At 38.1% G+C, this 21,700-nt stretch overlaps 2 protein-coding genes across 4 annotated transcripts; one reads left to right on the plus strand and one right to left on the minus strand.

The window, feature by feature from the left end:
* Positions 1-13,105: 13,105 nt before the first annotated feature.
* On the minus strand, positions 13,106-15,279 carry cebpa (CCAAT enhancer binding protein alpha). The gene has a single exon (XM_052560772.1). It carries the CDS (start codon positions 15,042-15,044, stop codon positions 14,178-14,180), a length of 867 nt encoding a protein of 288 aa, XP_052416732.1. The 5' UTR covers positions 15,045-15,279; the 3' UTR covers positions 13,106-14,177.
* Positions 15,280-17,360: 2,081 nt separating this feature from the next.
* Positions 17,361-21,044, plus strand: cebpg (CCAAT enhancer binding protein gamma). 3 transcript variants are annotated; one of them, XM_052560773.1, is made up of 3 exons: positions 17,361-17,527; positions 18,539-18,778; positions 19,024-21,044. In XM_052560773.1, the coding sequence occupies exons 2-3, from the start codon at positions 18,662-18,664 to the stop codon at positions 19,405-19,407; spliced, it is 501 nt and encodes a 166-aa protein (XP_052416733.1). In that variant the 5' UTR covers positions 17,361-17,527; positions 18,539-18,661; the 3' UTR covers positions 19,408-21,044. The 3 variants fall into 3 exon arrangements, with proteins under 3 accessions (XP_052416733.1, XP_052416734.1, XP_052416735.1); XM_052560774.1 differs by lacking the exon at positions 17,361-17,527 and adding an exon at positions 17,668-17,890; XM_052560775.1 differs by lacking the exon at positions 17,361-17,527 and adding an exon at positions 18,272-18,431.
* Positions 21,045-21,700: the final 656 nt, after the last annotated feature.

A 21,700-nucleotide genomic window follows, 5' to 3' on the forward strand; every position in this document is an offset into this window, starting at 1 on the left:
GAGAGCAGACGCATGACTTTTCACAGCCGAGGAGATTAACATTAAGAACTGTGTTTAGTGTTCACTCAAGGCTCTGTTCATATCTGATCTTAGCCAAGGGCTCGTCTTCATCTCAGCTCAAGGCAATGAGAGTCTCCAGCCCAGAGAAAAGAAAGTCTTCATGCATATATTAACCTAAATGGGCCTGCGTGAGTTTAGCCCCAGGTTGTCTGGCTCTGTGCTCCATGGCAGAGTATGTGGTGATTTCATGTGCATATAATTTCACAAAATAAAAAGAAGAACACTATTACTGTACTAGGCTACAGTTAACAATATGAATAGTTGGCAGACATGCTCACATAACATCATATCTTCCGGTCTTTTATTGACATCTATTGCAAATTTCTACCTGCCTACAAATATGCGGCTTTGTTAACTATACAGTTATCCTGTTGTAACCAAGCCTATAAAAGAAAAAACTGACAGTTATTTAGAAATGAATGTTGTTGTTGGGGTCATTAAAACCGTTGAAAGTTTTGTAAACATCTGCTCCAGTGTGGTTTCCAGAAACACTATAAACTGGACAGGAACCCGACAACAACCAATAAAGCAGTAAGAGAAATCCTCAGATCCTGTGTCTGTTGTTGGCAGTTTACCATGGTGCATACTGATAACAAGGACAAAGCAAGGGCCAGAATCAACTTTAGTCAACAGTTCATCACCTTTATAATCAAGTAACTATCAGTTTTGCCAGTCAGTTTAAAAAAGAAAAGAATAGACTAATAATAATATTAATTGATATTACTAATCATTTAATGGTTAGAGAGTTGGACTTCCAATCGAAGGGTTGTGAGTTCGAGTCCCAGGCCGGCAGGAATTGTGGGTGGGGGGAGTGCATGTACAGTTCTCTCTCCACCTTCAATATCACGTCTTAGGTGCCCTTGAGCAAGGCATCGAACCCCCAACTGCTCCCCGGGCGCCGCAGCATAAATGGCTGCCCACTGCTCCGGGTGTGTGTTCACAGAGTGTGTGTGTGTGTTCACTGCTCTGTGTGTGTGCACTTCGGATGGGTTAAATGCAGAGCACAAATTCTGAGTATGGGTCACCATACTTGGCTGAATGTCACGTCACTTTCACTTCATTTAGGATAATTTAGGTAACACTTTATTTTAAGATGTCCTTGTTACATGTGACACATACTTGCTTTTATAACAATTATGCATAACTACATGCAAATAAACCTTATGTCATGTCACATTTCTGTTGTGTTTTGACCTCGTTTTGCCTGTGTCTTGATCAGTTCATTGTCCCTACCTGTTTTGTCATTAATTATCCCATTAGTCCCTGTGTTTATAAGCCGTGTCTTTTCCTTAGTTCCCTATCTGCTATTATTTATATTTTGGTCTATGTGTTGTGTTGTGCTATCCCAGCTCCTTGTGTTTGCTTTGTGGTTTATAATACAATAATTTATTGGACTACTCCTGTGTTGTGCGCTCCTTACCTTAGCCAAACCCTGATCCCCAAGTACATGTAATTCATTAATATAACTCAGTATTGAAATGTATAATTACACTGTAACAAGGACACATTAAAATAGTGTAACCATAGATTATATTACAAGTAAAATAATTTATAAATCAAATATTAAATTGCTATTAATTAAATTTATTATTATAATCAACCATGTATTAATATAGACAAAATAATTTTTACTATTACTCATAAATAAAGAAATATTTGAAAATAAAAATTATTATTATATTAATCTTTTTAAATTAAGCTTGGTATTAATGATAATATATATATATATATATATATATATATATATATATATATATATATATATATATATATATATTTTTTTTTTTTTTTTTTTTTTTTTTTTTTTTTTTTTTTTTTCTAAATGTATTTATTAAACAGTGATATATTTATTGCACTTTTTTCATTCATTTTTAATTGGTCTTTTTTGCCGACCCTGCTAGGTAAATGCTCAACAAGACCGCATACTCAATGTATTAATCATACAGCCCACCTGGGTGGTTTTAAAAGTTTGATTGTATCAAAAAGCAAAAGTATTTTAACATCTGGTATGTTCCACTCACATTCATATACAATCTTTTCAAAGCAAAACTGCTGAAGTGGTTTATCTTGATGATCTCTTCTTGTTAGACCTTTATTTTTTATGCCAAACAACTGTGTGTGGGTGGGTGCTGGTGTGTGTGGGTGTTTTCAATTAACAACAAAAAAAGAAAACATTAAACACAGTATTGTCAATGTGAAGACCCAGAGGTTACAAAGGTGAACTGGTTAAGTATTATAAAGTGCCCACAACTCCAAACTCCAGATATCAGAGCAAGAGCAGAAAATCCCTGACCACCTCGTTCTGCCATTCCTCATAAATGAGAGTGAACCATGTAAGAGCTCTGGGATGCAGTCCTTTACAGCATTCAGCATTCCCCTTTTCAAATTGAGCATAGCTGTACCCCGTTCACTCTCTCTCCCCATCTCCTCTCCATCCACGGTGGGTGAAGCATGAGCAGGCATCCCGCTGCCCCCCTGCTGTGCAGAGCACAGGGAGCGGAGTACTCCAAACATCCACAAACCACGTGCTTCAGACAGGATCCTGCTCAGATTACTGGTCCATAGTCCAATACCCCTGAAATCCCAGGGGATAAGTGCTCAAAGCTACATGCAACCAGGGGCAGAATGTGGTCAGAAGTTGGCTGGCAGGTTCGTTAAAAACTATTATGTGTGAGGGGGCTCTGACACCTCGGTGTGCTGAAGAGGGGACCCTCTGGATGTATGGGATGGCTGGTGGGTTACAGTAAAGCTTGATTTCTGAAAGTGAGGAGGCTTACCCACAGAGAAAGAAATGCTCTTTGCCTGCCCAAAACAAAAAAGCTGAGGCTTAAAGAGCTACATGGCTTTGAAACATTCGCTTGAAACAAGTCTCAATACTCACACAAGTGAAATACGAGCTCTCCCGACATAGCTTATAGATCTGAAGGCACCAGTTGGAAATGGCTATGTTGGCACCATATGTGGAACTGCGTGTTTTCACATCAAAATGGACAACTTGTGATTTTAGTGACAAGTTTACAAGCCAGCGTCCAAATTCTCCTAAACTCACATCTATGCTTCACCATGTACATAAACAGCCACATTTGAGGTATGGCTTCATACCAACGGACCACTCTGTAACACAGCAAGCAAGTGCTTCTCAGAAATCCCTATAGATGTAATAAAAGCTTCACTGTAAAGGGGGTGTCATGTCTGATCTTGTTATGTAATATTATAGTGAACTGATATCTCAAGAAAGCATGTTAACATGAAACTGTTCTGTGGGAGAGTGAGAGTAAAGGCACTGGAAATTACCTAAAGTACTTTGTGTCCACTGATGATCATAAAAGTTACAACGAAGAAGAAAAAAAAGTAATGATCATGTGATGCTCATTTTTGTCCTATCTATGAATTAACCAAAAAAAAAAAAAAAAAACATCTAAAAATGCAATTCACACATAAAGTAATATGTTTTTAAATTCTGCCCCTGCAGACCTGTTTCCACAAATAATCTTAAAAAAAGATTGTTTGACCTTTTTAAAGAGATATTCTTAAAAGTTAGGATATAAAAGATATAATAGTTAAGACTTGAAATGCCTCATTCAAACAAGCCCCCACGTCTACGTCACTGTGTGGGAAGATTTGCATAACACCACCAAAAGAAGGAATAACTTCTATTCTTGCTGTAATATTGTTGCCGCTGCCACCATGTTGTGGAGTCGCTGTGTGTTTCGTTGTGAAAGCAAAACAACTTTGTTTGGTCTTCCAAAAGAGGACATGACTACAAATCAGTGGCTACGTTGTAGAACAACACTGTTCCTGAAGAGTTCAACCTAAATATTTAGATGTGTTAAATGCATTTTATGAAGGACGAGGACTGTTTCCTGGGAGAGTAACTGACAAATAATGCTGAGTCACAGCCTTTAAGTAGGTTTACATTTGTAAAGGATTTGCCACTGATGATTCAAACACGGGTTCTGCGCAGTGTAGAGTAGCGCTTGTTTTTATTATGTCCCCACTGGATGCAACAAATGCCTTGTTTGTAATGGGTTTTACTGGTTTTGTCTCATCGCACTGGGACACGGCATCATAGTATGGTAAGGAGTGTAAAATTCCCATCAAACAATTGAGGTATTCGGCCAATCACAACGTACTGATAGCTGACCAATCAGCGTACACCTCACTTTTCAGAACAATGAGCTTTGTAAAAATATACATGTTTCAGAAGGTAGGGCACAGAGGAGCAACAGTGATGTATATTATGTGGAAAATAATGTGTTTTTTTAAACTTTAAACCACATAAACACATTTCATGACACCAAATACAGAAAGTAATGTTTTTTTAGCAATGTCATATGACCCCTAAAGCTAGACGATAAAAAGTTACAGACAATTTCTATATCAAATAAATTATATAATTCTAGCGGGGGGGGGGGGGGGGGGGTATTAAGCAGCAACATTATTTTCAACATTGATATAAAATAGAAATGTTCTTATTATATAAATCATCATTAGAATGATCTCTGAAGGATCACGTGACACTTATAACTACTGTAAATTCAGCATTGCCATCACAGGAATTAATTTACAATTTAAAATCTTAAAATAGAAAGGGGTTATTTGAAATTGCAATAATATCACAACATTAATTGTATTTTCCATCAAATAAATGCATCATTGGGGCCCTATCATATTCCCGGCGCAATGAAAAAAGTGTGTTTGCTAGTTTCAGTCTGGCGCCTATCACATGTTCCCATCCAGTGCCACGTCGTTTAATTAGCAAATGCATTTGCAATCATTTGTGCGCCCATGGGCGTCCTGTTCTAAAAAAGAGGTGTGTTCAAGCACATTGCTGGCGCATTGATATTTTAAGGAGCTGAAAATAGACCAAATCAAACCTGGTCTAAAATCTGGTGCAATGTTTTTTCTTTGTTATTTAAAGAGCGTGTTGGTATAGGAAGATCCACAACGCGCGTACACGCTGCTTATTAAACATGAGGATGCACAGCAGCACACAAACATGTCAAATATTAAAAATTAAAGGATTGCAATGCATAAGAATTTTTTGTAGGCTAATTAAATATATATAAATATATATATTAATATATATATGCCTACATGTCATAATGTATAGTCATCGCATGTATCAGAATTAGGCTATATTTGCTCCCACACGAGCAGCTCTGTTTCATCTCAGAGACACGTTCTGTCTTTGCGCTTGCCGAATTCCGCCGTGTAAATAGCAAATCTTTCATGGCACGAGCACAACTGGCTCTTAAAGGGAATGGAAGATGAGACTCTGGTTGGTTTATTGCACGTTACGCCCAAAAAACACCCATTACTCATTAAGAGAATAGGGACAACCCGTTTAGACCATGCGCCTGGGTGCGCCAACCATTTTCTGTTGTTAAAATGTGGATTCGGACATGCCCTGAGTGCACCTGTGCCGTGCGCTTTACACTTTGCGTTTAGATCATTAAAATAGGGCCCTTGGAGAGCATTTCTTTTGAAAAACATTTTTCAAAAATATTACCAATTGTAGTGTATGTTTTCCACTTTTTACCTTTACCAACCCCAAATCTTCACTTTACATTATACATTACATTTTCTTAATTAATTTCATAAGAATTTTGTTTTTCATTAAACTGAAACGAATCTCGAAAATGGTGCAACACCACATTAAACCAACATGTTTTTTAAACTAGATACTTCAAGTTTTCCTTCCATTTTGGACACATCATTGACCCAAAAAATGTATCCCATCAAGGCACATATCTGTGAACCTGGGCAGAAAATGGGTCAAAATGAGTGGAAAAATAAAGATAGCTAGTAAGATAGCACTTTAAGCTAATAAATATCTGAAAGTCACTTTAAACTACCAAATCTGTTTTGCAAGTGAACTGAAGTCACTCGATTGACCTCATTCAGATGAAATTCTAATTTGTATCTGATTATAACGGGCTGCCCTGAGGGACAGCTCTGTTTTTAGTCCAAAACAGCAGAATCCACAATGACCGCAAAAATCTCACCAGATCATTTCACTCAGAAAAGACATGTGGAACTCCTCAGCCATCATCCTCAATCTTATAGACCCCCCAGGTGCACTCACACAAAAACACACGCAGATAACACATAGACCGAGAGCGAGAGAGAGAGAAGAGAGATGAATCCAAACCACATGTCAATTTAGTGCAACTGTGAAGGCTGTGAAAAGATCTATAATTCATGTACGAGTAACACTGTGGAACCACTCAAATACGCAAATCCTGGGAGGAACATTGATTCATATCATATGTCCTTCCAACACTTTGAGTTCAGTAACAAGAAGTTACCCTGAAAATCTCAAATGCTTTTGTCAATCACACATATCAAAGACAGAACTGGCAGCAGTGACTCACTAAACTTTAGCGGCATTTTGGCATCAGAAATGCCACTATAGATGAGAAACCTTTACCTATCAGAAAGAGCAATCGGCCATTGGAGACTACCCTCATATGCAAACAAGTATGTGGCCTCAGCAGTCTTTCATCGTTTGGCTCCTGCCAGCAAACACACACATACACAAATTGTCTTCAGTATTGTTCAAACAATTAACACTATTAATATTATCATTAATCATTTTCCCATGGTCTTTGAAACTCGCCAGACAAAACCTATACTGCAACTAAAATAATTACCACTCAAAGCGTGTTTGTGATTCTGGTAGAAAAAGAGACAAATGTTGTGTTAACTTTTATATGAATCAGATAAAATGTACCACAGCACCACAAGAGTTCTAGTGTGTATCTTTCTATCAGGCCAGAACAGCAGGGCAGGACTTGAAAGAGGTTCCATACAACCATGGTACATGTCACAGCCAAGAGAATGTGTTTAAGAAGTCGTCCACTGAAAACCACAAGAGATAGTATCAGGCCTGCACACGGCACTTTACCGTGAAAGGAACAAAAAAACATAGTTACAAAACAAAACAGAAATCACTCTGCATTATGCTGCATGCACCATTCAGCACTGTCAGGCATATGCATATCAATACTCGCAATCCCCAATATGTATCTTTGGCATACACACTAAGATTAATGTAGCTAGATATAATCCACTATCAAACACAGTAAACATATGTCTAGTCTAATTAGGATGCTGGTAAATAGTGATACTAATATTTAAATTCTGCCAGATATCAACAAACCAATGATTAATTTTATGAAATTGCAAAATATCCAAAAATAGATGGAATGAGAAAAATAGAATGTCACAAGTGAATTTAGACATCGTAAGATATAATCAAAACAAACGAAAAAGATAAATTATCTTGTGAGAGCTGCTTAAGGTACTCGGGTAAAGCTGCTTTGAAGCAATCTGTCTCAAATTAAGCATTATATAAATTACATTTATTCTAAATATTATTTGATATATTATTCTAATATTAAATGTTATATCTAACATTGTTATTAAATTATGGCTGTTATTAAGAATAATAGCATGAGTGACTTCTTTCTAGGGCTGTCGCTATCAAAAGCGATTTTTGCGTGTTTTCTTTTTTCATAGGGTTATGCTCGTCTCGTTTTACACTTTGTGCATGTGCACTGAATATTAAATAAGTTAGTAATGATAACATAATGTGTACCATGCTGATTTGTACAGACACTCCATATGTTTTGCACTTAACAATCCTAAACAGATGATTGACTTTGTGAAAATAGGTTGTCATGTCCAAGGAAAGCCAAATCTAAGTCTTAGCATCGACGCATTGCTGGTCAGCTGAGCCTCATAACGCGGCGCTCAAAGTTGAAATAATTTTCATTACGTCTCTCTTTGAATGAATCAATATTTTTGAATGTGTAGTTGAATGACCAGTTTAAAGACTGACTGACTGTCTAAAATGTGCAGGCAGAAATATCAACAGAAAGTCTCTTGTCCCGTCAGATTCAAGGATCAGAATGAACTGTTATACATATAGGCTAACAATAGCCAAGCAATCTTATTGTCAGGTTTACGGGGATAGTTATTTTGTCATTCTCTTCTGTTTACTTCACTTCCTGTTTCAATGCTATTTGGATTTGGCTTAATTGGTTTCTGAATATGACTTTGTTATAATCATAACACATACACTCACATTTTACACACACACACATACATTATATATATATATATATATATATATATATATATATATATATATATATATATATATATATATATATATATATATATATATATATATATATATATATAAAGTATAAATATAGATAGCAATAATACAGTGATAATACAGCGATATTCAGCCACTAAAAATTAACGTAAGGGAAATTCCTTCAAAATCTTATCAATCCCCAAACCTTTGAACAGTTGCTTGTGTATATACAATACTGACTGATAAATAAAAAAAATAAAAAAAAATCACTGACAAATCTGTGCCTTAACTTGAAAATATACTTAACATTAAAGTATTTATAGTTTTTGCCAACAATCTAAAACACATTTGAAGTTCTTCAAAGGAAACAAAGGTGTTGTTTTGTTCTGCTTTTTGATAATCACATCAGCAGCATTCAGAGGCCAATCTAATCTGAATCCAGGTTCAAAGATCCCTCCATTTCAGCTGCTGGTGTGGGCCATGCTAGAGCCAGACTGAGAGAGCTACATATTTATCTGTGAAAATAACACTGTTCTAACAAGTCTGTGTGCTTAGCGGGTGTGTGATGGTCTGACGCAGATGAAACACTTTAAGAATGGAGAAGAGAGGGCAGTGGTTGCCAAAATATAATAGCCCAAGTGCACAGGTGGAAAATAAACAACCTATTTTCATTTTGTGATATGAAAGAAAGTTAAAGGGAAAACAGAGGGAGACTGAAGCAGTGAAACAAGCAAAGACGGAGAGGTACTGAGAGAATAAAGTGGTAATAAAGTCTTGATTTAAATAATATGCTGCAGTAATCCACTGCAACTGAAATTGTTTAACGCCCTTCTCAAAGTCTGGGCTGTCCACCAAATCCAAGCAGCTTATTTTCTACTTTTTTTGTTTTATAATTTGCTACAATGATTCTCAAAAGAACATTTTGACTGTGATGTAACCATGCAAAACGCAAATATTTCCTTACCTGAAATACAAGAGCAAACAAACGCAATTAAACATTAGATCATTGTCCTGGAATTAAACAACACACATGCACAGAATGTCAATATCAATACATATATAAACAGAATGTAAATATCATTACATATTTAAAAAATATTACATAAATGCAAAAACTAAAGTAAAAAGTGCTGTATTGATAACATTTCTTGGCAGAAATGTACCCTAGGCAACAACATTTTCCAGTTCACTTATCAAAAAAAGAACCAGTTGTTATTCTGGCCAATTCAATCATTTGTTTAAATCCAAACCATTATTACATTGATTCTTGGATTCATTCGAGTACATACTTTGAGATTTAGGCTGATGAAATGTAAAATATTATTCATAAAAACATATAATCTAAAATAAACACTAAACTGAGTTTGTTTTACACTTAATAGTGTTTTGACAGCAATTTCCGATCATGTGACCTGCTAAGACATTTAAGCAAAAATGGATGTAATGATTGAGTAATGACTAGCAGGATAAAGATAATTATTCATGACGGAGATCTCTACAGCTAGGGCCGGATCAGGGTCCCACGAGCCCCCTGGCCCTCTGCATGCCAAATTACCCCTTACAGTAATCTTTCCTTGTCCCTAAACTGCCTGTTTTATTTGGTTATGCCCTGAATTATGAGCCAAACACTCAATGTGACAAAGCTGTTGTACCCAGTGTTGCAGAGCAAATTTTACATACACCAACCACAAAAGTGAAGCCAAAACCAGTGCAGCAGAGATAAGTTTTGGATCTGATGCACTCTATGGCATCTAATGTGGTTCAGTTGAGTAGGGCTGCACTGCATTTTTAAACTGCAAAATATAATATAATATAATATAATACTTCACACATGTGCACCATTCCCACTAGCAGTCTGAGGTCATGCAAACTACTGGAAGTGAGAGAGTGACAGAGAGAGAGAGAGACATGGGTGAAAGCCTCAAAATTTGTAGTGAGGTATAGCTTGAAAAGAGTTGGTAGAGCTCCTGAACAGGGCAAGAAAACAAGCCAGGCGTAAATGAGACGTAAAACAAAACAGCAAATGAGAGCTTGCTGAAAAATTGTACTCAATTAACTTAAGAATGCATCGATCCCTGTTATTCTACAATCAATCTTCATCTTGACAATTCTCGCAGCAAGGAGAAGAAGCATTTATTTACTTCACAGAGAGAAAGACAAGAGAGCGGTGGGAGTGGTTAGATCCTGTGTGATTTTTCTCTGCGGTTTAACCTCTTCTTGGTTGTCTTGGCAACTGTCAAGTCCAGGTTCCAGACGTCTAACAACCATCCCTAAGCAAACAAACAGTGATATACGTCCTTCTATTGCACTAGGCTCAGGTTTTTGTGGGGTATGTTTATTATTGGGTCCAAAGTGAAATTTCTGGGCCTGCTGGCAGCAGTGAAAGCACTGGACAGGGAGTTTTAAATCATATTGATACTGAAGGGATTTGTACCATACCAGAAACTCAAACTCAAATGTGAGAAAGTATTACGCATAGCTCATTTGAAGCAGAGAAAATCTGGAGTGTAGAGACAGGGAGAAGTTTCTGGCTTCTGAAGTTTCACTCAAAGGTCTGGTCTAACTTTTGTCGAACGACAAATAAGAAAGAGCGCTTTATCAAATAACGTGGTTAAACACACAGACTTGCATGCAAACTTACACACACATTTTCTTTTGTATTGGTTTTATCGTATTGTTTGTTTTCATTTACTTCCTCAGCAAATGATAAGATACTGAATAAGAATAGTGGTTGGCTGAATACTAAGCTTTTGGCAAATTAACTGTTAGCATTTATCCACATGAGAAAACAATGATGGTTGGACATCAAGTTGGCTCCAGTTAGAGTAAATGTGCTGATTATTTTTTACAGATTTTACAGGTTTTTATGTGCATGTGTTTCCTTGATTAACAAAACAAAACACACTTATTCTCACTTGGCTCTTGTAATTTTTATCTTAGACATTCTCAAGGTCTTTGACCAGAGGTCAAAACAACACACCGGAATTCGCAAATGTGAACATGAAACAGCTGCACAAAAATACACATTAAGCTCACTTCAAGTCAAGTTTGGAACAGGTTTGACTTTTCTCAAACATGTCAAATATTGGACAGAGAGAAGACAAAAGTAAATCATTGGAGAATTCTCACAGCTACAGGAAATAAGATGGAAAGGGAAGCATCCAGGTTTTAGCATGATGCTTTAATGTATTCCAGTAGAGTAGAGAGGCCATCTACTTACCCTATGGACCTTATTCCCACAAATTCCCTGAACTGCTTCTGTAGCACCATATGTTTTAGCTTTTGAATCTAATAATGAGATTTAATAGATTACATTTACAATATATGGCTTTTGATTTTTACATTTAAAATTAAATCCAGAGGAGGTCCTGCTGCAATATACTAGTAGCCCATTCACACCAAGAAAGATGAGTATAATGATAATTGTCCTGGCTTCCACACCAATGGATGATAATGCTCTGTTTATCAGCCTACAAGCTCATTTATGTAGTCTGCCACTTCAAATACTTGAGCGGATTCAGACAGGCTCTCAATGTTCCTCTGTGATTATAAAAACTTTATCGTTTTCATTATAGTTGTCATCCAGTGTTAATCAACCTGAGGCAACATACTTTACTTTTTTTTTTTATAATGAAAGTTACATTAGTCTCTTAGCACAACTGCTTAGCAATACAACCTACTTTTTATCCAAACATTTGATTAAAATTATAACTAAAATGATTGGAGAATAAGCCTTTATAATCTTAAATAATAAAACATTCAAACTGAACATTAGAAATACCATTAACTTTTTGCTCAGATTTCAGTAGCTATGGTTGTATACTGCGTCCATTAAGTTTGACGAATCTAAGAAATATTAACACCGTATCAGGACTTTCCCCATCAACATTTTATCCAATTCAGAATGAGTATTATTAGACAGATTTAAAGGCTGTTGATTCATTTTTGGAGACAATTTGGTGTGCTGGAAGTGTACAGGAACTTCTCTCTGAATTACGACAGAAGCAGTGTGAGACAAAGCAGATCATTCACAGGTGAAGCTGAACAAGGAAAAAGAGTTGGCAGCAAGTACTAGAGACTGAAAGAAGTTGGCCTGACAGCTATGTTCAAACCTGGCTTGGGCAGATTCCTTGTGTGCCATCATTCTATCTGCAACAGAGGTTTGGAAAGGAGGCTGATTTATTGATTCAATCATTCCAGAGCTGATAATGTAAAAACATGTCAATTGACAACAATGGAATGAAACACATCTCCACCGGTCACAGGGACTATCTCTTTCTTTCTTTCTTTCTCTCTTTATCTCCTGCCCTGAAAAGTGTACTCAGGAGAAATGAGGCTATCAGTAGCACTCCACTCTATCTAATTTAAGGATAACTTGATCAATTCAGAGACGAGGGCAGAGACATGAATCAATGAGAGTGCTACTTTTACAAGTCCTTATCAGTGACTTGGACAAACCCTGATCTGTTACAGACAATGTTTAACGTTAACTCCATTAAAAATGCAACAGCTCACAGTAAATATTTAGCACAGTGAATTAGGGTTAAGTGAATGTTAACCGTGACGCTCAAAGACCCTGGAGCTGAATGGATCCTTCTGGAAACGTCTTCCTGTATTTCCGTAATAATGTGGAAGTTATCGTTTTACCTATAAAAATATGCATTTTTACTAGTTTTATTCCAGTTAGTTCTGATTTACATTTTTACTCATGCTCTTTCAAAGAAAGCACCTCCACAGATATGTACTGTATGTGCATACTAGACTCAAACAACTTTTCAGCGCCACCTCTCGGTGTCGAAAGAATAATACGTGTAAAGTGGGGTTGCTACAGAGAGTAACTCGAATTAGGCGACAGACTGTGAAAGATCAACCGAAAATAAAATATACACATAGCTATATATGTTGATATGAAATGAGAAGGCAACGCAAAAGACATAAGTAAGACAATGTTTTAATTCATAATTTTTGGCATATATATTTATATTTATATATAATGTTCATATTAAAACTGAAACATATTAAACATTCGTATAACATCTGCAATATGCCGTTTGTAAAAAAAAAAAAAAAAAGTGCTTCCTTTTCCTTGCTTTATATTTCTGTCCAAATGTTCAGTGAGTGATGACGATGAAGACAGGAAAAACTCAAAAGGCACTGAAAGCGGTCTCTGCTCGAGTGTTGTTGTAGAAAAAAAAACCTTCTCATGAAATGAACACGCTTACAGAGCAAGACAGGACTTCACTGCAAAACCAGTGAGAAAGCACACGGTGATCGTCCACCGGAATTGTTCACATGACAGCAACAAACATTGCATAGAGATATGCACCCTTTCACATTTTTATCAATCATACTGCATAAATACAAAGCGTTTACTCTAAAAGCGTATACTGACAGGCGTTTTACAGATCAGTACCCAAACCATGGCAAAAGGTTCTCAATGGAATGCGCTTCATCAGGTTGAGAGTGGACGACATCGTGCATACAGTCTGCGATGCTAATGACAAATATCCTACCACCGTGAAAACCAATTCCAGTCCTATGCTTTCACATTTGTCGTCCATGAAACATCTCCACCCCACCTCCTGCACAAAGGTTAAATCAACAATATCATACAGTGAATGTTACGCAGCAACAGGTGTGATGGGAATACAGCCTGCTATGGCAGGAAAGTTTTTTTTAGTTTTTTTTTTTTGTTTGTTTGTTTTGTTTTGTTTGTCGCTACAAAATGTAGTTCAGGTTCGCATGTAACCCCCTGGTTTTTGTATATTAGCTGCACTGATAATGTTTCGCGTAGCTAACACACACACATTCTTAACAGGACTACACTTACAACAAGCCAAGTCCAAATGTGAAAAGATGAGCTTATCGTTTGTTTTTGTACAAAAGGCACATGTATAGGCTACCGCAGCTGCCTGGCTCCTATAGAAACACTTTGAGAATGTGTCAGCGTTTATCCAGCAGACGTAAATATCACGCAAAAGTTACTTCAAAAGTCCAGCTCGCTTTGTTAGGCGCAGCTGCCCATGGCTTTGACAAACGAGCCGTCGGGAAGCTGCCTGAAGATGCCCCGTAACGTCTCCAGTTCTCGCGTGAGGTGCTCTACCCTCTTGCGAAGTCTCTCGTTATCCGCCGACAACTCGATCACTTTATGTTGCGTCTCTACATTGCGCATTTTTGCCTTGTCCCGGCTCTTGCGCACGGCTATGTTGTTGCGCTCCCTCCTCAGCCGATACTCGTTGCTGTTCTTGTCGATGTGTTTCTTGGATTTCCCTCGATCGCCCATCTTCATGGAGCCCCCAGGCAGGTGGCTGTGTTGGTGATGGGGACTGGGTACGGGCGTCGGGGGAGGTGTGGGATGACCCGGCTGGAGATGCATGGTGGTTTGCGCGCAGTGCGCGATCTGGTGCTGCAGGTACGACAGATGTGGCGCGTGATGTTGAGGGTGGTGGTATGTGGGGGGCATCGAGTGGCCGAGCTCATCTTCCTCTCGGGGCTCCTTTTTGATGGCCACGGGTCTCATTCGCGCCTGGCTCTCGTAGATAGGCTCTAGTTTGGAGGAATCCATGTAGCCGTTCAGACAGCCGTACATCTGCGGTGGCCCCGGTGTGCCATTGGCGCCGTGGGGGTACTCGTAGTCTCCGCTCGCCAGCTTGAACTTTTCTTGCTTGGAGCTGTTGTGGAATAAGTCAGCCAGGAACTCGTCGTTAAAGGCTGAAGGGTCGATGTAGGCGCTGATGTCGATGGAGTTCTCGTTCTCGCAGATCTCGCTCAGGTCTCCAGCGGTGTCTTTGTAGGTATAGGCGTTTTGCTGACTCTGTACAAGGCTGGTCATTAGTGGCCGTGGGGCGACCTCGTAGAGGTTTGCTTGCTCCATGGAGTATCTAAAGCTCGCCAGACATGGCGAAGAGCTGCGGGAATCCAGCTTGTTCGCAGTACCGGAGAAAGCCGCGCTGGCTCCAAGTTCTCAGGACAGGCGAGCGCGCAGCCTGTCGTGGCTGTGTACTCGGCCGTAAAATTGATTTGAGTGTAAAGGCTGAAACACCACACGAGATCTCCCTTAAAATGACACTTGGACTCTCAGCGTGTGAGCTTCACATCTGTCAAGTACTTTTCTGAGAGCACTTATATATGCTTGGAGTTTGGAGGGCGGGTGTGCTCTGGGTCCTAACGCAGAACGCATCCCTGCGTCATCTTTGCGCGAGGGCTCAGGGCACGCACTGATATCGACCTGGTCTTTACAAAAGTCAATTATTATTGAATTATAGGTTAAATAGGCTGGTACGCGATCGTTTCATGTAACTGATAAAAAGCTATCATAATACATGATTGCTTTTTATGTTCGTATAATGTTTTATGTTTTTACAACTGCATATGAATTGATCATTAGATTTTGAGATTTATTTACAGCTGTTGGATGTGGGAACTGGAATGCATTTTTAAAAATATCAATGCATGAGGGGAAAACGGAGATCAGACTAAACTGGAGACCTATTACTGGTATAACGGGTACGGACATTATATGTAACGGATATTATATTAATACAATATAAATGCTAAACTAGAAAAATAATTATACAATTGGTAAGAAAGAAAAGAAAAAACAAAATAAAATATTACTGATATTGTCTTAACACATAGCCGCCTGCATTTAAACGTGCAATTGAGCCGATGCCATAATACATTTTTTGATGAATAAATTAAGTCATCTCGACTCCACATTAAATTTCACAAAAAAAGATAGAAAACACTCCACGTTTTTTTCATCTAATTAAGATTTGTTTGATCTTTGTGTATTTAATTTGTCGTGTTTTATCTTTTATTTTTCCTCTGATCGCTGCTGCAGAATTGTACAATGCCATCCATTATTTTAAAGCGCTTGGGAGAATCTTTGCGCACAACAATAAATACGACCACTTTGTTAAAACAAACAGTGTAGCACACGTCTCACCTAGTGCGTGAGAAGCTGGAGAGCACACAGCAATCTACAGACTTGAATGCGCAGTAGTTGGAGCGCGCGTATCGCCGCTAATCAGTGCGTGCACAGTCTGGGAGCTCCCTCTATTGTCACAGAGAGGGCCTGGCATGTACCACAACTGAAAGAATGAGTCGAGAGGCCACAAGACATGTAGCCAGCAATAGATAAGTTATACATTTCAGTTTTTTTTCTGTTTTGGCCTAGCCTATTTTACCATATCAATATTAGAAATTATCATATGGAGTTAGTAGCCTAACACGTTATGTTACATTTAATGTCCTTCATGTAAAAAATGAATACTCTCATTAGGTCCAAATGTCCAGTCATTTCTAAATATAATATATAAATTAAATAAAACGGAACCACTTACATTTTGTGACATTCATTATAATGCAGGACACCCAAAATCATTTGTGCACATTTGGTGCTCTGTTATAATTTAATAATAACATTGGCTTTATATATTTTATTTGCTGGTGGTAGGCTTCCAGATTCCAAAAGTCTAAAGTGCTAAAATTATCTCAGACTTGATGTCCTATGGCTAAAAGTGCAAAATGTTAATGTAAACAGAGTATTAGCAATATTAGTGAACAGTTTATTTAGCTCACGGTTCTGTGAATCTTAATAGCTACTTTACTGTTTGCATTTTTGTAAACACATGAAAAATGTTCCATAACATAAAATAAGAGGTATTTTATTATTATTATTATGCAGTAAAAGAATAACAATTACAAGTACAAAAGTAGAATGCAGAAGAGGATTAGGGTTACATAAATTAATCCAAAGCAAACTGTTAGCATATACGAATCACACTATGGAATAGATTTATTAATTTCTAAAAAGGATTTAAAATATGTATTTAAATAAGGAAGGATTTATCTTTGAAAATGTACATATATTAATGTAAAATTCGACGAGAAATAGGCCTAGCAACAAACAAATTATACATTTAAAGTGAGCAGGGTCTATTCAAACAGTAACCAAAAATGTTATGGATATATTCTTATACATAAGTTAGAATAAAAATATAAAAAAAAAAATTAAAAGTCAACACTAAAATGAGAGGTATAATGTTACCTTGGTTATTATTCTTTACAGATCTAATGTTTTATTGCATGAAAACGCCCCTGACCGACAAGTGCTGCCTGATTGGTTTAGTGACATGTCAATCAAACAGTGTATTTCGTCATCTCTCCCAACCCTCTGATTTGATTGGTTGCGAGAGCAGATTTCCCTACATGGTCACAAGATTTCGCAATACTCCCAGGCGCCGCTTTACCAAACAATAATACCTCAACCTGTGCTTATTTTTCCGTGAACAAAGAGGACATTATTCTTTATTAACGCAAGTGGATAACTTATAAGCCTCGAGCGTTTTCAAGGTAAGTTGTCTGGGTATATTGTAAGATAGCTATACAGACTGTCGAGTTGATTTTTTAATCAACTGAACGATGGCTCGCTAACAGAGGATCCGTGCCGCTCATTCGATTGCAAAATACCTTCAACTCCCGGATCTGAGGCCAACGAGAGCTTTACGACCCACGTTTAAACATGATCGCGATCGACTGTGGCGCATTATCCTAGATTCGCGTAACTTTTATGTAGAAAGCTGCCTGTTTTCGCTCTCGGTTCATTGTTAGATGCCTGACGTCATGGTTAGGAATGTGGCAGCTAATTAGCCAACCTGCTAACCTGTAGTAGATCTCACTTGTTACAGACTCACCTACACATAAAGAAACACTTCTGTAAGTATTGTCAAGGTTTTACATGGTTACGCGATAGTTTACAATACTGTTTTACCGCATCTGCGGCGATTTTGAATGTAGACACACTGTTGTTGAAAGTAAGTCAGCGGTATTCCCCTTCATTCCCACAGTTCCGTGTATGATGTAACCAGCCAGATATGAGTCCAAACAACTTATAAAACACTTCCCAGCTTTAAAACTACATCACCAATCAACTTAAAATTGCTTTACAGTAGCTTCGCTATTCTGGCGTTTGTTTAAAATGTTAACTTTAGCTCGAAATAGTTCTGCATGACGACGGAGTTTCCCTTCTCTCGTGTACAAAGCAGCGGGTGGGAGCGCGAGCGATGATGCAACCGCGGGCAACACTTGAGCTCGCGCTCATTGGAGAGAGAATTTGCCACATATGCACATTGACATGGCAGCACGGTCGGATTACAACAACACAACGCTAACGAATGAGCACAAGCGGTTGACCCGACTTTTAAGTGTTGCAGCATTTTGCTGAAATAATGTGTTTCTGCTTGGTGCATCTGCCCAGGTGGGAATTGTGTGACATCAAATCATGCAAAGTGTGATGGAGTATGATGCTGATGTGTGCAGAGTACTCTGTCTAACTTATTTCTCTGAATCCTGTCTGGTTTTTAGGCACACAGCTGCATTTTGGGGCATTCAGCTTCTCACAATACCAGCTTACACCAACTCCAGTTCTGCGAAGTCCGACAACTCAGGTCGGAGAGGGAGAGAGAAAGACAGTGGAAGTGGATCCAAATGAGCAAGCAGTTGCAACAGAAGATATCCAGCACAGATCAGAACGGCGTTAGTGTTATACAGAATCAGCCACATAATAGTGCACTGAACCCGGCGGGAACTGCAGGACTACAGCAGGTACACACATCAACAAACTAACCTACTTAACCATTCATTTCTGAATATTAATATTCATGACTCTGTAAAAGCATTCAATTGTAATTTTTTTGCAGTGCTTAAACCATGGTATGTATTCGTAAAGTGCATTAAATCATCCAGTTTCTCATAATCTTGAGGAATAAGATTTGTAGATTATTTAAAACCTAATTATAAAAACTGTAAATTGGTCGTGTATTAGGTATATGACATTTGAATTCTTCCAGGTTCCTCAACTAGTTCCAGTGAGTCCAGGAGGTGGGGGTAAGGCCACACCACCCAGCAAGATGAAGAAGTCCTCTATGGATAAAAACAGCGATGAGTACCGCCAACGGAGAGAACGCAACAACCTGGCCGTAAAGAAGAGCCGCATGCGCAGCAAGCAGAAGGCACAGGACACCCAACAGCGTGTCAATGAGCTGAAGGAAGAGAATGAGAGACTGGAGGCCAAAATCAAATTGCTTAGCAAAGAATTGAGTGTGCTCAAAGACCTGTTTCTAGAGCATGCTCACAACCTCGCAGACAACGTGCAACCCCCTGCTTCTGGTGGAGGCCCCGGAGACCTCTGCAACAACAACAACAACAACAGTGGCAGTAACAGCAGCCAGTGAGGGCCTGATGTTGGTTTGCATTGTGCTCTGCTGTGGGCTGTGTGGAGGCTCTCTAGGCAAATCATTTTACTTAATCGTATTATGCTTTTTCCCCTCCCGTTCCTGGAATGTGTACTGTCCACGGTGTTTAACTTGTGCGTCTTCAGTCTGTACACTCAAATTCGGTTTCCTTTTTCACTCGTATTATATCTCATCCAGAATGTTACGATCACCATAGCAACCGCAGAAAGTTCAACCCACGCTCTTGATTTGATGTGCAGGAGATAATTGTAATATCTGCCCTCCATTCGTAAAGCAGCACGTCTCAGTGTCTTGAAACTTTGCAGTGTCTTGGAGGACCGTGGAAGCTCCTCAAAAGACAATTTTGAAATCTGGCCAAAGCAGGTCACGAAGATTTAACAGTTGATATAAGAAGAGTAAATGTGTTCCGTCACTCCACTCTAATGTGGGTAGGAAGGATTGAGAAATGTAAATAATAGACAGCACTGTAGTTGGTTAACATCATTATGAGTTGGAATTGAGTAAGGAAGATTTTCAACTGCAAAGAGTACCTATTTTGTATTCCTGCTTTTTTGCCTGTCAGCTTGGGTTGATTCAAACTCTTATTTGTTGACCATGTCTTAGTTGAGCAAATACACTGTTGTATCTATGGTAACAGACTCAAGACAGACTAAACGTATTGCATCAGACTCTAGGCTGCGTCTGCATTACCAGTAGTCCTTAAATCCCTACAGTTAAAATCTCAATTTTGACAAGGGTGGAGAAGAACAGATAGAGTAGAAAATTAGCTCTAGTGTATATGTCAGGGTGTTGGTAGGCAAGTTAACAAATTATTTCATAACAGTAACTCCTCTGTCTTTGTAAATACTGTTGAGATAAGGCTGAGAATGACTGGTGCTGAACATTGAAAGTCATCAATCACCTGACGTGCCCTACATTTATTAAATTATGTAAATTATAAGTTATATTGAAAAACGTTCTTATCTGAAGAAGCTTTGTCTAACTATGTTCAATTTTGACCATTTTGTGTCCCTGACCAGTCTCTGTGTGAATTTACATCTGCGGCAGCAGGTGTTTGCTAAAAGTTATTGGAGCAGCCACATGACCTTTGCCCTCACTGAGTCTCGTATAGCTATGTGTTCCTGGAGTCGCTGTAGATAGACATTTGTACCTCAGGCTATATTTCATAGCCTCACCAGACAGCCTTTAAGATCTATATTCCTGTTTAGGAGGAAATTAAAAAGGGGAGGATAAGAAAAGACAAGGCAATCTTATAAGATGACTGAAGCATCTTTAATTCTACTGTATATTTTCATTTTCTATATCTGAAGTTTTAAACATTTAAAATAAGCATGAAAGGCAATGCATGATTAGCACTATTTAAACAACTAATTAAAGGTCATGCTCTATAGAGGAATAGCGGATCTGCGACTGCATACTTTTTGTATTGTTGTATCCGGCTGAGCTAAAATAAAGCTATTGTGTAAAAGTTCTTAAAAATTAGACTTCAGTCGATATTTCATGAATATTTGATTGGCATATTTTGCTTAAGTATGAGGGTTGCTGGGCAACTTGCTTTTTTACATAAATGTATACTGGGTTTTTGTGCATTGTAAATTAAAATTGAATACAAAATACATTCCTTGTGTTTGTACTAACTGTAAAGAGGGGCACAAAACCTATTGACCAATTCAGCTGAAGCCCCTGCAAAAAATCCTGCTGCAGCAAGTAAAACTAAGCATAATTCTAGGTGAGCTTTCTTCTAACCAAGGCCAACACCTCTCTTAACATAAACTCAAGCACAATTTTAAGATTGCCACTATATGTTTAGGCAAAAATCACATTCTGTCTGAAGTCCTCATCACAAATAAACCATTTTACAACCAAGAATATAGAATTCCAAAACCTCGGCATTTAAAATGAAAACTATGGTGAGAGTTTTTAAGCCAACTAAACTGGTTATGAAACCAATGTGACATGCTGTTTTACTATACCACTGCATGTTGGGGTGATAGACCTATTACGAAATGTTGCATAGTCAGTTCAGTCAACCACACATAGTAAACTACTGTACTATTTAAAGGAAGAGCTAAACTGGATCAGAGTTATCTCAAGCCAAGATTGTTTCCCAATGGCTTCAAAGGTGCAAATGATCAGGAACTGCTAAGCTTACCATGCTTTTTGGGAAACACAATCATGTTCAGTCCAAAAAAAAAAAGAAAAAAGGTAAAGAGTGTGCTTTTAAAATATTTTTTTTTTACATGATTGAAGAATAATGGGAAGATTTTCTGAC

This window comes from Carassius gibelio, chromosome B7 (assembly GCF_023724105.1).
Source record: "Carassius gibelio isolate Cgi1373 ecotype wild population from Czech Republic chromosome B7, carGib1.2-hapl.c, whole genome shotgun sequence".
NCBI classification, from domain to species: Eukaryota; Metazoa; Chordata; class Actinopteri; order Cypriniformes; family Cyprinidae; genus Carassius; species Carassius gibelio.

What these genes read in the sequence shown, in the direction of transcription:
- cebpa (XM_052560772.1), bottom strand. Translation starts at nt 15,044, where the DNA reads ATGGAGCAAGCAAACCTCTACGAGGTCGCCCCACGGCCACTAATGACC.
- cebpg (XM_052560773.1), top strand. Translation starts at nt 18,662, where the DNA reads ATGAGCAAGCAGTTGCAACAGAAGATATCCAGCACAGATCAGAACGGC. An exon ending in GAACTGCAGGACTACAGCAG is followed by an intron (nt 18,779 to 19,023) that starts GTACACACATCA and finishes GAATTCTTCCAG; the next exon opens with GTTCCTCAACTAGTTCCAGT.